This window comes from Euleptes europaea, chromosome 1 (assembly GCF_029931775.1).
Source record: "Euleptes europaea isolate rEulEur1 chromosome 1, rEulEur1.hap1, whole genome shotgun sequence".
Lineage (NCBI taxonomy): Eukaryota > Metazoa > Chordata > Lepidosauria > Squamata > Sphaerodactylidae > Euleptes > Euleptes europaea.
In genome coordinates, this window is record NC_079312.1 from 94,582,119 (window position 1) to 94,595,994 (window position 13,876).

Genomic DNA, 13,876 nt, shown 5'->3' on the forward strand with positions numbered 1-13,876 from the left:
GGAATGTGTGCAACAATAAACCTTTTCAAATAGGGGCGATCAGAAAAAATAACCTTTGATTCTGTACAGGATTCTATAGAAATTCCACTTAAACTATGTGAGTGATTGCTGAAATAATATTCAGGTAACACTAACTCACATTTGCTTGTAACCTGAACATAATTAGTTAGCTTTATATTGGCTATGCTAATACTACTGTTTTGTTTTCCTCAGGTTTTAAACAATGAAATCAAGAAACTTCTGGTCCCTCCTCATAATATTTGAGGTTTTACTGTCAGCTGCTTGGGGATGGATGGCATCGAACAGGAGCAGGCGATTTTATTCAGATGGTGGAAAGCTAACAGAAGAGGTACAACAGAATGTCTGGTTGTTTCTAATGCTGTTTCTGCTCATGCATGTCATTTCCAATACTGTCATCCCCCACTCGAATCTACATTCTTAAACTGTAAGAATATATAAAGTGAAAATACTCCAAATTTTTGGGAGTGTTTTATCAGTTTTATCCGTTTCCAGAAGTGTTATCGGATTACAGAAATTCAGGACCATTACAGGGAGATGTAGCACCCCTGTAGATGGCTGTTAGGTACCACATGTGCTACCATTATATTCTGTGGGCCTCTGAACTTGGAAGCTCAAGCCTACCCCCACAGAAAATAATTTAGAAGGCACTTGTGCTGCCAAACATCTGGGGGGCACTCTAAATAATAGGCAGTAGACCTGATCTCCAGAGTGTGTAGGTCAGGTCTACGTCTCATTAAAAGTAGTGACCCTTGAAAGTTTAAAGTGACATTATGTTGAATGTCCTTTCTCCTTCCTCCCTCACTGTTCCTGTTGCCAGGAAGGGAGCCTGCAGGTGGGCTGGCTTCCACTGCAGGAGTTCAAAATAACGTCTCTCTAAACTTTAAAGGGAAATTGTTTTAGATCTGGTTTCCAGTCAGAGTGCCTTGGGAAGCCATATGGATGAGAATTTTTGAAGTTTTGCAGGTGCAGGCTGAACTCCACAGCAGACAGGACTAGATACTTTTTAAACAAATGAATGCTGGGCAGTACTAGATAATGGCAATAGATTGTTATAACATTATTACTCTATAGAAATTTAGCAATATTTTTTTAAGGGGGGGAAGAGGGAATGGTGGCTGGAGACTTTGGCAAGGTAAGCGTGTGGATGCTTCGCTGCCACTGCAGATGCTTGTGAATGTGCAGCGGCGTTGAGAGCTACACAGAGAATCATGTCTGTGCAGAAGCAGCCTATGTGAGAGATGTCTTACCTAATAATGCCCCCTATAGCTCTAGGCCAGGGGTTGGCAAAGTGCGGCTCCCGAGCCGCAAGTGGCTCTTTGGGCCCCTGAGTGCCGCTCTTCCCACATGCGGGCGTGCAGGTCGCGAATGTCGCTTGAGACGGAGGGCGGGGGGGGGGGGGGAACGAGATGAATACCAGCATGGCAGTACCAAAGGGGGCGGGAGAGAGTCTGCGCAAAAGGCTCTCGCGTGACAAAGGAGCGACAACGTGCCGCTGATGCTGGCGGGCCTGCTGTGGGGATTGGGTTTTTTTTAAGCAGCTGAGGGAGCAGCCGCCGTGTTGATATTTGTACGGTAAGCCCAAGTTTTCTTTTAGGATTGGGAGGGGTTGTGACGGAGCATCCCAGCCTCTAATTCGCATTGCACCAAAGGACGCGCATCGCCCGGACGAGGAAGCCCCGCGCGGCACCTTTCTCTCCACTCTTGAGGCCGCCCGCAGCCCGGAGGGGAGGGGGAGGCAGAGAGCGAGCTGCCCCGGCGGCCACCCCTCCCCCCTCCCTGCTGTGCAGGCCCTTCTTCCTCTTGGGCTGGCAAGAGGAGTGACAGAGCGCGGTGCTCCCTGCAGTGTAGAGGGGGGCTTGCCAATGACCGAGGGGCCTAAGCCCCGAGGCTCCCTCCCTGGCCCCACATTCGGCCCCGCGCAGCGCCTTTCCACTCTTGAGGCTGCCCGCAGCCCAGAGAGGAGGGGGAGGAAGAGAGCGAGCTGCCCTGGTGGCTGCCACCTCCCCCTCCCTGCGGGCCCTCCTTCCTCCCGGGCTGGCAAGGGGAGCGCCAGAGCGTGGCACTCCCTGCAGTGTAGAGGGGGGCTTGCCAATGACAGAGGGTCCTAAGCCCTGAGGCGCCCTCCCTGGCCCTGCATTCAGCCCCGTGCGGTGCCTTTCTCTCCACTTGAGGCCGCCCGGAGGGGAGGGGGAGGCAGAGAGTGAGCTGCCCCGGCGGCTGCCACCTTCCCCCCCTTCCGTGGCGGGCCCTCCTTCCTCCCGGGCTTGCAAGGGGAGCGCCAGAGCACGGCGCTCCCTGCAGTGTAGAGGGGGGCTTGCCAACGACGGAGGGGCCTAAGCCCCGAGGCGCCCTCCCTGGCCCCTCGGCCAGTTCACAGCACAAGTGGTCTGCTTTGAAAGACCTGGAGAAGGGAGACATTATGATTTTTAACACCTGGAATAGTATTCCTGACTCATATGATCAGTTGAAAAAACTAGCGTGTGCTGTTCTTTCCCTTTTCAGTTCTACATATTCATGCGAGCAAGCTTTTTCAAGCATGAACCTTATCAAGAGTAAATTGAGAAGTCGTCTTATTGATGAGAACCTGGAATCGTGCCTAAAATTAAAAACAACAACATACAAACCTGACTTACCCAAACTTTCCAAGGAGATGCAAGGCCATTGTTCACATTAAGTGTTTGTCAGTCATTGTCATTATTTAATTTTATGGATACCTTACTTACAATTTAATTTTTATCAATAAATAAGATCATTATTAAGTATGATGTCAAGTTTTATTCAGTGTACCTATAGTTTAATTAAGACTTAAAACTTTAATTAAAGTTTATTAAGTTAATAAACAGTGTACGTACCTATATATTTTAAGTTTAAAAATTTGGCTCTCAAAAGAAATTTCAATCGTTGTACTGTTGATATTTGGCTCTCTTGACTAATGAGTTTGCCAACCCCTGCTCTAGGCTCTCTAAGGATTTGACACCTGATTTTCCAGGTCTAAGTTCAATAGTCTATCAATTATGCTACACTATCTGTTATAAAAGTGTCATAATACAGGGGGTCATAATCTTCTGTAGTCAGAGCAGGTCCTCCCCACTGGTATAATGCTGATTCTTTTTCCAGCTCTCCTTTCTGTCAGCCTGAGAATTCACAAGCTGCCTTTACCGATTAGTAGAGGTGAATGGTCTTGGAATATGCAGGCTCAGTTCTGCCCAGCCTCCTATAGCAATTTATTCATTTTAAACATATTACTAAGACACTACTGAGAGAGCCAGCATGGTGTAGTGGTTAAGAGTGGTGGACTCTAATCTGCAGAACCGGGTTTGATTCCCCACTCCTCCACATGAGCGGCAGATTCTAATCTGGTGAACTGGGTTGGTTTCCCCACATGAAGACGGCTGGGTGACCTTGGGCTAGTTACAATTCTCTCTGAACTCTCTCAGCCTCACCTACCTCACAAGGTGTCTGTTGTGGTGAGAGAAAGGGAAGGAGATTGTAAGACAGTTTTTTTCCCCTTAAAGGTAGAGAAAATCGGCATATAAAAACAACTCTACTTCTGTTTTGTATATAAATGAATAAGGTTCAGCTGGGCTTGCTTGACAATTCTAATAGTCTGGTCATATCACTAAATCTCATAATTACCTGATTGAGAATACAACGCTACCTCTCTTGTAATGGTCCAATGCTTTATGAACCTAATGTAATTTTTCTGACGTGAACTCTGAGCTGCAGAAGAACAAGTACAAAACTTCTAATTTTTAAGACTTTTTTTTTTTTGCCAAATCCCAGACATCCAGGCTTAAAAAAAGAAAGATGCAAGATGGTCTAACGATCCCTGAGATGTCTGGCAAAGTTTGAGGGACTTTCCCAACCTGAGCTCTGTATAGATTATGCAAAGTCATTTATTTATTTGAAATATTTATAACCTCCTTTCCCACAATAAAAGCTCAGAGTGGCTACCAACATGAATTAAAACAATTACAATTCAATATGCTTCCATTCTTTCTGGTTGGCTCCAGACTTCCACAATCCCAATGCATTGTTTATTGAATGTCCCCTTGTGTTGATTGTACTGACTCACTATGTGTAATCTGCCTAGAGTCCCTGTGAGAAAGGCAGACTATGCACAACGTAAATAAATAAAATAAAAAATAGAAAAATATAGATCTCAGTGACATCCACAACTGACCATTTTAAAACATCATACCTGTCATTGTCTCAACATATAGATTTTTACAATTCAAAAACATCACAGCATCCATTTACCATCTAAAACCTGTATGCTTCAAAACCCTTTGAAATAGCATAACCAGGACACATCAACTTTCCTGAAAGCTGGGAGGCTCAGGATTTCAAATCTTTCTTCCAGGAGGCCATTCCATAATTGGGGGGCAATCACAGAAATGACCCATGCTCCCACCAAGATCAAACCTACTTCCCAAGACTTGTTATGTGTTCTTTGTTAGTTTCCCAGCCTTGCCTCTACTTTTCTTGCTCTTTGAGGTGAGAAACTTTCTTATCTAATACCTCACACTCTTTTAGAAGTCACTGACAAATCATGATTAGTTTATAAGGTGTGCCATCTACACATCCTTGGCATTCGTGCCTCTCATAGTTTGATCCTGGTTTAGAATACCTGTTACTGAGGAAGACACTAGTCCTGATTTCTTAAGGTATCTGAATTCACATCACATTAGAACAGACTAAAAGGCTTCGTAAACTAAATTTTCACATCCCTGCATACAACCTGTAGCTTCTCTGTAAATTGGAATGCCGATCCGGTGTTCATAGCTAATTAGGGCTTTAAAAAAAAATGTTCCCAATGGCACCCACAGATCCTGTTCCAATTCCATTTCGAATGGTGAAAATTTAGACCACCATCACTACTTTTTCCCCCCAGGAAAGTATATTGCTGGGAAGGTGTGTCTGACGCTTTAAACTTTCTGAAAATACTGTATAACTGTACCATAGTACATAGTACTCCCGTGGCTCATCAGCACTTAAGGGAAAGAAGCTTTAGAGACCAGCCTGTTACGATTTTCATGACTGGCGTTGCTTGGGGACATGTGCTTTTTATACTGGCAATGCTATAACACCAGCAATGCTACTTGTCTGTATATATATATATTGTGTTAAATTGCTTATTTTAAGTTCTTAGATTTCTGAAGCTTCCTCAAGCTATACTCTTAATGGAAATCTGACTTAAAAAGAAAACAATACCACATTGAATGAAATTTGTTATGCAAATGATTTAGTGAAAGGCCTATAGTTTTTATTATGAAAATACTTGAAAGGCACTTATTCATTTGATCTTGCTCTGAATCCATAAAGTTATTATACCAATTACTTGATTTTGCTTGGGGAGAAAAGATCTAAGGTGTTGATGTATTTGTCCAAAGACTTACATAAAAGACCCATAACATGTGAAAATTATTAAAATATTAAAATATAGTTATGTACAGGGCTCCAGTGGAAAGAGCAGCAATGGGTATATTGTTAATAAATGAAGACTAAAAATAGCAAAAGAACAGCTTCTTCAACAAGCACCTGCAGCTCTACAGTGCGAAACACAATACCAATAGAAATAGGACAGATTATATAAACATTATGTTATTGGGCATAAAATTTAATTCAACAATTTCTGTTCCTTTAAATTATAGTTGGTGGATGCCAGTATTGTAGAAGGAACTGCTCACACAGCTATAGATCTGTACTTGAGGCAGATAGGGTTACCAAATATAGCTTGGGAAATTTATGGAGATTTGGGGGGGAGGCACAGCGCCTGGGGAGGGCAGAGTTTGGGAAGGGGAGGGAGCACATTAGGGATGTGATGCCATAGAGTCTACCCTTCAAAGTTTCAGTTTCCTACTAGGGAATTAACCTCTGGATTGGGGGAACACCGCTGGCATTGTTTACCTCGATTTCAGTAAAGCTTTTGACAGGGTCCCACATGATGTTCTGCAAGGTGAGCTGGAGCACTGCAGACTAGACTCTAGGATAGTTAGGTGGACAGGGAACTGCTTATGGAACCCTAAGTGTAGTTGTCAGTGGCATTTCATCTGATTAGAGGGATGTGTCCAGTGGGGTGCCACAGGGCTCAGTTCTGGGCCTGGTGCTTTTCAATATTTTTGAATGATCTGGATGAGGAGGTGAAGGGACTTAATTTGCAAGGGCTAAATTTGCATATGACACCAAATTGGGAGGAATAGTGAATACATCAAAAGATAAAGATAGATTTCAGGCCATTTATGCATGGCTGTTTCCTCGCGGTCACCCTATTGACTTCTTCGGGGCTTTGCTTTGATTATGCGTGCATTTTCCCACTGTCAGAGGTAGCCTCATTCTCCCCGCGCATTCCACCCGTGTTTTCTGGATTCATGTTTAGTTAGCATCCAGAAAACGTAGGGGAAACACGCAGGGAGAGCAAGGCTACATCTAACAGTTGGAAAATGCATGCATAATCAAAGCAAAGTCCCAAAGAAGTCAGTGGGGTGACCGCTGGAGAACAGCCATGCATAAATGCAGTCTGAACACTCTGGCAAAGTGGGTGGACGTGAACAAGTTGCAATTCAATAAAGACAAGTGCATAGTTCTAAATCTGGGTAAAAAATGAGAAACATGAATATTGGATGGGGGATACACAGTGGGTAACACTGTGTGAAAAAAATGGGTGGGCTGTAAGTTGAATATGAGCAGTCGGTGTGCTGCAGCAGCAAAAATGGTATCAACAGGGCATACTATCCAGATTGCAAGATGTTATAGTCTTACTGTATACCTAGCGTTGCCAACCTCCAGGTAGTAGCTGGAGATCTCCTGCTATTACAACTGATCTCCAGCTGATAGAGATCAGTTCCCCTGGAGAAAATGGCCGCTTTGGCAATTGGACTCTATGGTGTCGAAGCCCCTCCCCTCCCTAAACCCCACCCTTCTCAGGCTCCACCCCAAAAACCTCCCACCGAAGAGGGACCTGGAAACCCAATGTATACCCCATTTGTCAGGCTGCACCCGGAGTACCATGTGCAGTTCTAGAGGCCTCATGTCAAAAAGGATGTGGACAGAATGGAGCAGGTTCAGAAGGGAGTGATGAGAATGACCAGGGACCTGGAGACCTAAGAGGAAAGGCTGAGGAACTTGGGAATGTTCAGTCTGGTAAAGAGGAGGTTGAGCGGGACTTGATTGCTCTCTTTTAAGTATTTGAAAGGCTATCACTTAGAGGAGACCAGGGAAATGTTTCTGTTGGCAGCAGAGGATAGCAATAACGTGTATAAATTACGGGTGGAAAGGTAATGATTGGAAATTAACAAATTGAACCTGGAGATCATTAGTTCTAATGCTAACCTTTGGGGGACGTGGTGAATGGCAATGTTGTGAACATGTTTCACATATGCAAGACCTCCTGTTTAGCTAACTTTGGCTCCTGTGTTGCATATTGACTATGCATGGAACTGTCATTCTTTCCAAATAATGCAGTGATGAAATTTCTCTAGGGTTCCTGGATTCTGAAGTTCTGATTGTCAGTGGTTTGGGCATGCTTCACTGTTGACAAGAAACACTTATTAATTGTTGAGCAATAACTGTGACTTTTGATGATCCTTGTGATTAAGTAGTTCTGATGATATATAAGTGACATTCATTCCACTAGAAGGCATTCGAACCACTCAGTGAAAAATGGCAAAATTCCTCAGCTGTAACTAACTAAAATTACTTTTTGAAGTTAATCATCTTGGCATAAGTAAAATGGCTGTTTTAGAACTCAGATGCTCTCAAGTGTATTCTGATTATAATTCTTTTCCTGATTCATCAAGGAAAGAATTAAGGAAGTGTCATCGGCCTTCGCCATTGGTGGTTCTGATCTACAAAGGGATTGGTTTATAGCAGGGGTAGGCAAACTGTGGCTCGAGAGCCGCATGCGGCTCTTTGGCCCCTTGAGTGCGGCTCTGGGCTGCAGGATTGCGGCCGCCCACCCGAGAGAAGCCACCTTCCCCGGGTGCGGAGGGCGCGCGGGGGGGGGGAGGGCTGGCTGGCTTCTTTCGGCGGAGGATCGGGGCTGCACGTTATGGCAGAAGAGAGACTGGTGTCCCTTCCCTGCCCAGGCTCTGCGCGCACGCAGAAGTCCCACGAAAGTTCTCTGCCTTTCCGCCAGCCTAGAGCCGCTGCCGCCGCAGCGCCTAGGGAGGGCGTATCTTTGCAACGTGCTGGCCTGAGCACCAGGGAGAGGGAGGTAGGCCTCGATCCAGCACACACACACCCTCCCCTGCCTTCCTCACTTGCAAGCTCCAGCTCGTCACACTCGTGGCCTGCCCTTCCCTTCTGCCGCTGGAGAACGCCAGCGAGAGAGGAGGGGGGAGGACACCCCTCCGCCTTCCTCCTCCTCTTCTTCCTCCTCCACCTCGGAGGCCGAGGCGCTGAGGAGGGGCGGACGGGCAGGCGGACAGCAGGCCGGCCGGGGAGGGAAGGAAGGAAAGAGCCTAGGCGGTGGCAAGGAGGAGGAGGCCGAGAGGCAAGCGCTGGAGGCCGAGGCGGCCGGGATGCGCCAGGGCGGCCGCCGAGAAGTCAGTGGGGGTCGGGGAGATGCAAGGCCATTGTTCATATTAAGTGTTTGTCAGTCATTGTCATGATTTAATTTTATGGATACCTTACTTACAATTTAATTTTTATCAATAAATAAGATCATTATTAAGTATGATGTCAAGTTTTATTCAGTGTATCTATAGTTTAATTAAGACTTAAAACTTTAATTAAAGTTTATTAAGTTAATAAACAGTGTACCTACCTATATAGTTTAAGTTTAAGAAATTTGGCTCTCAAAAGAAATCTCAGTCGTTGTACTGTTGATATTTGGCTCTCTTGACTAATAAGTTTGCCGACCACTGGTTTATAGAATCAAACTGAAATTGCTTAACTTATGGTCTAAGTGTTTAAAAGTTCACTTGCAGCAGAATCAAGTTTTCACATTTTATAAAGCACACATAGGAGACATAGTAGTCTAAAGCTATATAGATTCGAATAGTATTACTTTCTGTATAAATAAATATGCCCTTGCAACTGTCTATCTTAATGTGGAGTTTTGTGATGTGGGAGGAGCCCTAATTAAAGCATACGGTTGCAGTTAGCATTTTGAATTGAAGTAGTAGCAATAAATGTGTCTGCTGAACACTGAAGAACAAGTCACAAGCCAGACTTAATTTGTGTAAACCATACCATGAATACAGCAATCCCCACAGCATGGTTTGTCTATCTATTACAAGTTTATCTTGTCCTTCTTTTAAGTAACTTTTGACCAGTTCTCAACTTTATCCTCACAACAACCCTGTGAAGTAGATCAGGCTGAGAAAAAGATACTGGACCCAAACAATCACCCAGTGAGCTTCATGCCTAAGTTAGTCTAGCATCACATATATTAGATCTCTAGTTGATGCCGTGTATTCTCCTTTAGGCTACAGGAATTTTCTGTAGTGTAAGGAGCCTTCAGTAGAATGTAAGAACAGCCTGCTGGATCAGACCAGTGGTCCATCTAGTCCAGCTTCCTGTTTCATACAGCAGCCTTTGTATGGTAGATTGTGATGGCCTTCGGCCTCAGACAATAAACTTTATCTTATCATACAGCAGCCACCTAGATAAGGCAACCAGAATTATGCACAGTATTCTAGACCTATTTGGGTTGCATTAGTTTTTTGTGCCGGGAGGAGGCAGCGCCGCCACGTTGCCTCCTAAGTCCGGCGCAGGCATTCCCTTCAGGAATGCACTGTTAGTGGCCTTGCAAAGGAAATTTTTCTCCCTTAGGCATAGCCATACTAGAGGCTGAAACTGGTTTAAGAGTCATTCCCCCTTCTCATGTAATTTGCAGAATTGTCATTCTCTGGAGGTGGGGCCAGGGGATTCCAGCAAAATTTTGAGCTCCTTGCCTCACCAAAGCTGAATAGGCATAATCCATGTGATGCTGATATTGTTGTAAATGTGCTGCCTATTCTCTTTTTATAATAATATGCCTCTAGCATACCTGCAACATCGACATGTCATTCTTAACTCACCCTTCTGCTTGAGTGCCCGCCTCTCAGTAACTTGTGATACTGCTGCTGCCTTTTTCTTCTCTGGCTGAATGATATTTCTATATTCGATGGTTAGGAAGCATAATTTACATCTCAGTATACCCATGTACTGTTGAAATGGGAATATTTTATAAAGCATTTTAACAAACATCTCTGCAATTTTCTTTTAAAAAGACAAAGGTCACTATTTTTCCTTCCAACTTTGCAGATTAGGAACAAAAGTCAAGAGGGCATAATTTGCCCCAAACTCAAATCTAAACAAAATCCTAACCAGTGTACTTGAATCCAGGTGTAGATAACATTCTCTAATTTAGGGTCCATATTCTTTTGTGGAAGAAAAGTTTGGGCTGTGACTAGGGTTGCCAACCTCCAGGTAGTAGCTGGAGATCTCCTGCTGTTACAACTGATCTCCAGCTGATAGAGATCAGTTCACCTGGAGAAAATGGCTGCTTTGGCAATTGGACTCTATGGCACTGAAGTCCCTCCCCTCCCCAAAACCCACCCTCCTTAGGCTCCACCCCCAAAACCTCCTGCAGGTGGTGAAGAGGGACCTGGCAACCCATACTGTCTTGATCATATTGAGATGCCCTTTGGTTGAATAATAAATATTTTGATTCACTGATGGGAACCACTTTCATTATACAATATAATACCTGTGGTTTCTTAAATGTTTATCAGGTATATAATGCAAATAAATTTGTTCTTTCCAAGTGTAATATTTAGAGGCTTTAAATTAAAGAACTTTGCTGATTCACCCCCCCCCCTGTTATTCATAAAACAAGTTTATAATGAGCTGTAATGTGGTGGTGGAAAGATTTAGGAGCTCTACCTGGGTTTATAATTTGAAGTCCAGAAATAGCAGTGAGCAAAATTACAGGCGCAGCAATTATCTCAATTAGATGCCGTCTGGATGAGCAGATGATACTGTCAGAGTTGGGCTACCAGAGTGCCTCACTGTTTATAATAGGCCAAATTTAAACTGCCAATATCTGATGATGAAACAGTGCTTCCTACCACCCATAGTAATAGTTATGTTCCCTCCTCTGGAGAACATTTTTGCTTCATTAGCACCTTTTATAAAATACAATATGTTCCCAGACATAAACAACATAAGTCCTCCTGTTTATGCAAAAGCTACAAATTAAAACTGTAGAAATATTCTAGTCTGCATGTTCACAAACAAAACACTTAACAAAATAATCAGTGCTGTTTATTAGCATTATGTCTTTCCTCTTTACTATACAGTGACTTGGGATTTCATTGCCGTCTGCAACATTCCCTCCCCTCTTCTTTTTGCAAAATGCCACACTGGAATAAAACGGAGTGTTTGTTTATGAAAACTGGATCGTAGGTATCCCGGAGACAGACCGGGAAAAATATCCACCTGACCTTTACATCTGTTTCTCAGAAGAAAGCCCCACTGAATTCAGTGGAACTTTCTTCTAAGTAACTGTGCATAGAATTTCAGCTTTATTATTTATTTAGAAAAAAGTATATGCTGCCTGTCCAGAGACTTGCTTGAGACAGCTCACAACTAAAACTATACAACAAAGCAAAACAAACCATTAAAAACAAGCCAGGACATAAAAAAAACATTAAGCAATTGTTGCCGTAAAGTTGAGGAACATGAAGGACAGATCAAGCATGCTTAATTGGTACCACTTGTACTGAGAAAATGTAAATATAATGAAAATGATACAAAGCTATCAACGTTTTGTTAGTAGGACCATCTAAATATAAAGCATCAGTGTGTTTGTGTATGTGCACATGTGCCATCAAGTGTCAGCTGACTTATAGTGACCCCATGGAGTGTTCAAGGCAATAGACATTCAGGGGTAGTTTGCCATTGCTTGCCTCTGCATGAGCTGAGAGAACTGTGACTGGCCCAAGGTCACCCAACAGGCTTCATGTGGAGTAGTGGGAAATGTCCGCCACTCTTAACCACCACACCACGCTGGCTCTCAAAGCATCAATGCCACAACTTTATATCCTATGAATATATAACATGTCGGCTTAGTTGTCCAAGGGTCGCAGAGCCACACGGCCATCTCAAGAAATCAATGCTCACCCTGTCTGAAATTCCTATCGGAAGGGGTGCTACTATTAGGGGTGTGCACATTTTTTATTTTTATGTCATTCATTTTTGCATTCATTTGTTTTTCCTCCATTGGTTTCAATGGAAAATGTTTCTGGCTAATATCACCTTTGTTTTCTATCCAATATGAAAGATATTCTCAGCAACTGTACCATTCTCTGAAAGGATTTTCTCTGCCACCTATCAGATTGGTATGAGAACATATCCCAGTCATATAGGCAATAAAGTCTCCCACAGGGTGAGCCTGAGCAAAGGTAGGCAAAGTTGCACACTGGCACATTACTTGCATCTGGCTTCCAGAGATGCAGGACAATTGTAGTGGGAGCTGTCGCGGGCAGCCAACCACCCTTCTTCGGTTTGAATCACAGCTCTCAGTCTTGCTGACTACTCCCATAGTGAGCATGAGTGCTTCATGGAGGTGAGAGGAGAACAATGCAAGTCGATGTAAGTCAGGAGAAAATTGGGGTACAAATGATGTTAATAAATTATGAAACAAATATTAATAATGTACTTTTATTCATTATAACAATGACAAATTAGACGTTATTTTATTTTTCATTGTTTATTAAGAGCAGCATACTTGAGTATCATGGTGTATTGCATGATGTATTACTTGAGCATTCTTTCATCTTAGACACAAAAAAACCCTCTGTTCTTTGCATTGATAGCTTCAAGGTGTTGGTTGATCTAGCTGTTGACTTAAAGAAATAGTTAAAATCATGTAATTTCAGAAATGGTAAATTTGGAATACAAGGTCCATGAGTACAATAGTCTGCTAGAAATATTTTCTGCTTGAACTTCTCCAGTAGTCTGGGGAAAACAAATGTAGCTGTTCATTGTTCAGAAAAGACAATGTTCTTGCTTTTGAACATGAATAGCTTATAGCCATGAAAGTATAACCAGGGCCAACCTCTCTATGAAGCCTCCTTCCCTTGGCAACCAATGCATTTGAAGATGATCAGTACCTGCCTGATCTGTCCTGTGGTATTTCAGATATTTCTGGCAGGAACGGAGTCACACGGCCTTTGCTGTAGACAGCACTTCTCTTGTGCCAGACACTTCCCAACAGAGATGATCAGATGTCATCTGAACATTTCCCTGACTGCATGACACTTCACATAAATGGCTGCATGTTCTTACTGCTCTTTGTACAAATGGAATAGTCAGTGTCTATTGTGCAAATGTAATGGGAAAATATTTTAAAATATATTCAGGGGCCATTGAGATATATGTCTTCTGTCCACATAAAGTCTGCTGACTTATTTTGAAAGCTCTCTGCTGCCTTTTCACTAGGGGGGCTCAAACACCTGTTAGTGCAGCTCACATCCTATTCGCAGGTCACAACACATCCTATTCGCAGGTCACAAACAAGGAGCTGATTCTTCAGTGATGGGTTCAACTGTCCATTGGCCCATTTGTGGATGTTCAGCAGGTTGCATTACTGTATTATTTCCCATCCATGCAGTAAAGAACAAGTGGCATTCTGCTCATTCATGCTCTCACACAGCATGATTCTACTGCCCCATGTCCTTGCTGTGTAACTGTGCCAGTCAGCACACAACTGTTTCAATAGACCAATCAGTCATAAATCATATAACCTAGTCATAAATCAATGGTATCCTTTAACTTGCATCTTCAGTGTCTAAGTAGTCCCTAGTGATGCCAATGACTGCAATTCAGTTTGAATCGGCAGCATCTTTGCTAATCTAAAGGTAAA

General features: G+C 43.3%; 1 protein-coding gene across 2 annotated transcripts in view; it reads left to right on the plus strand.

Moving 5' to 3' along the window:
- The first annotated feature begins 223 nt into the window (after positions 1 to 223).
- Positions 224 to 13,876, plus strand: part of FSTL4 (follistatin like 4) — a 524,276-nt gene continuing 510,623 nt past the window's right edge. Inside the window, exon 1 of one of the 2 annotated variants that reach the window (XM_056864231.1) lies at positions 224 to 349. In XM_056864231.1, the coding sequence (XP_056720209.1) occupies positions 224 to 349 (126 nt within the window). The remainder of the gene's footprint in view (positions 350 to 13,876) is intronic. The other variant, XM_056864239.1, reaches the window with a different exon arrangement.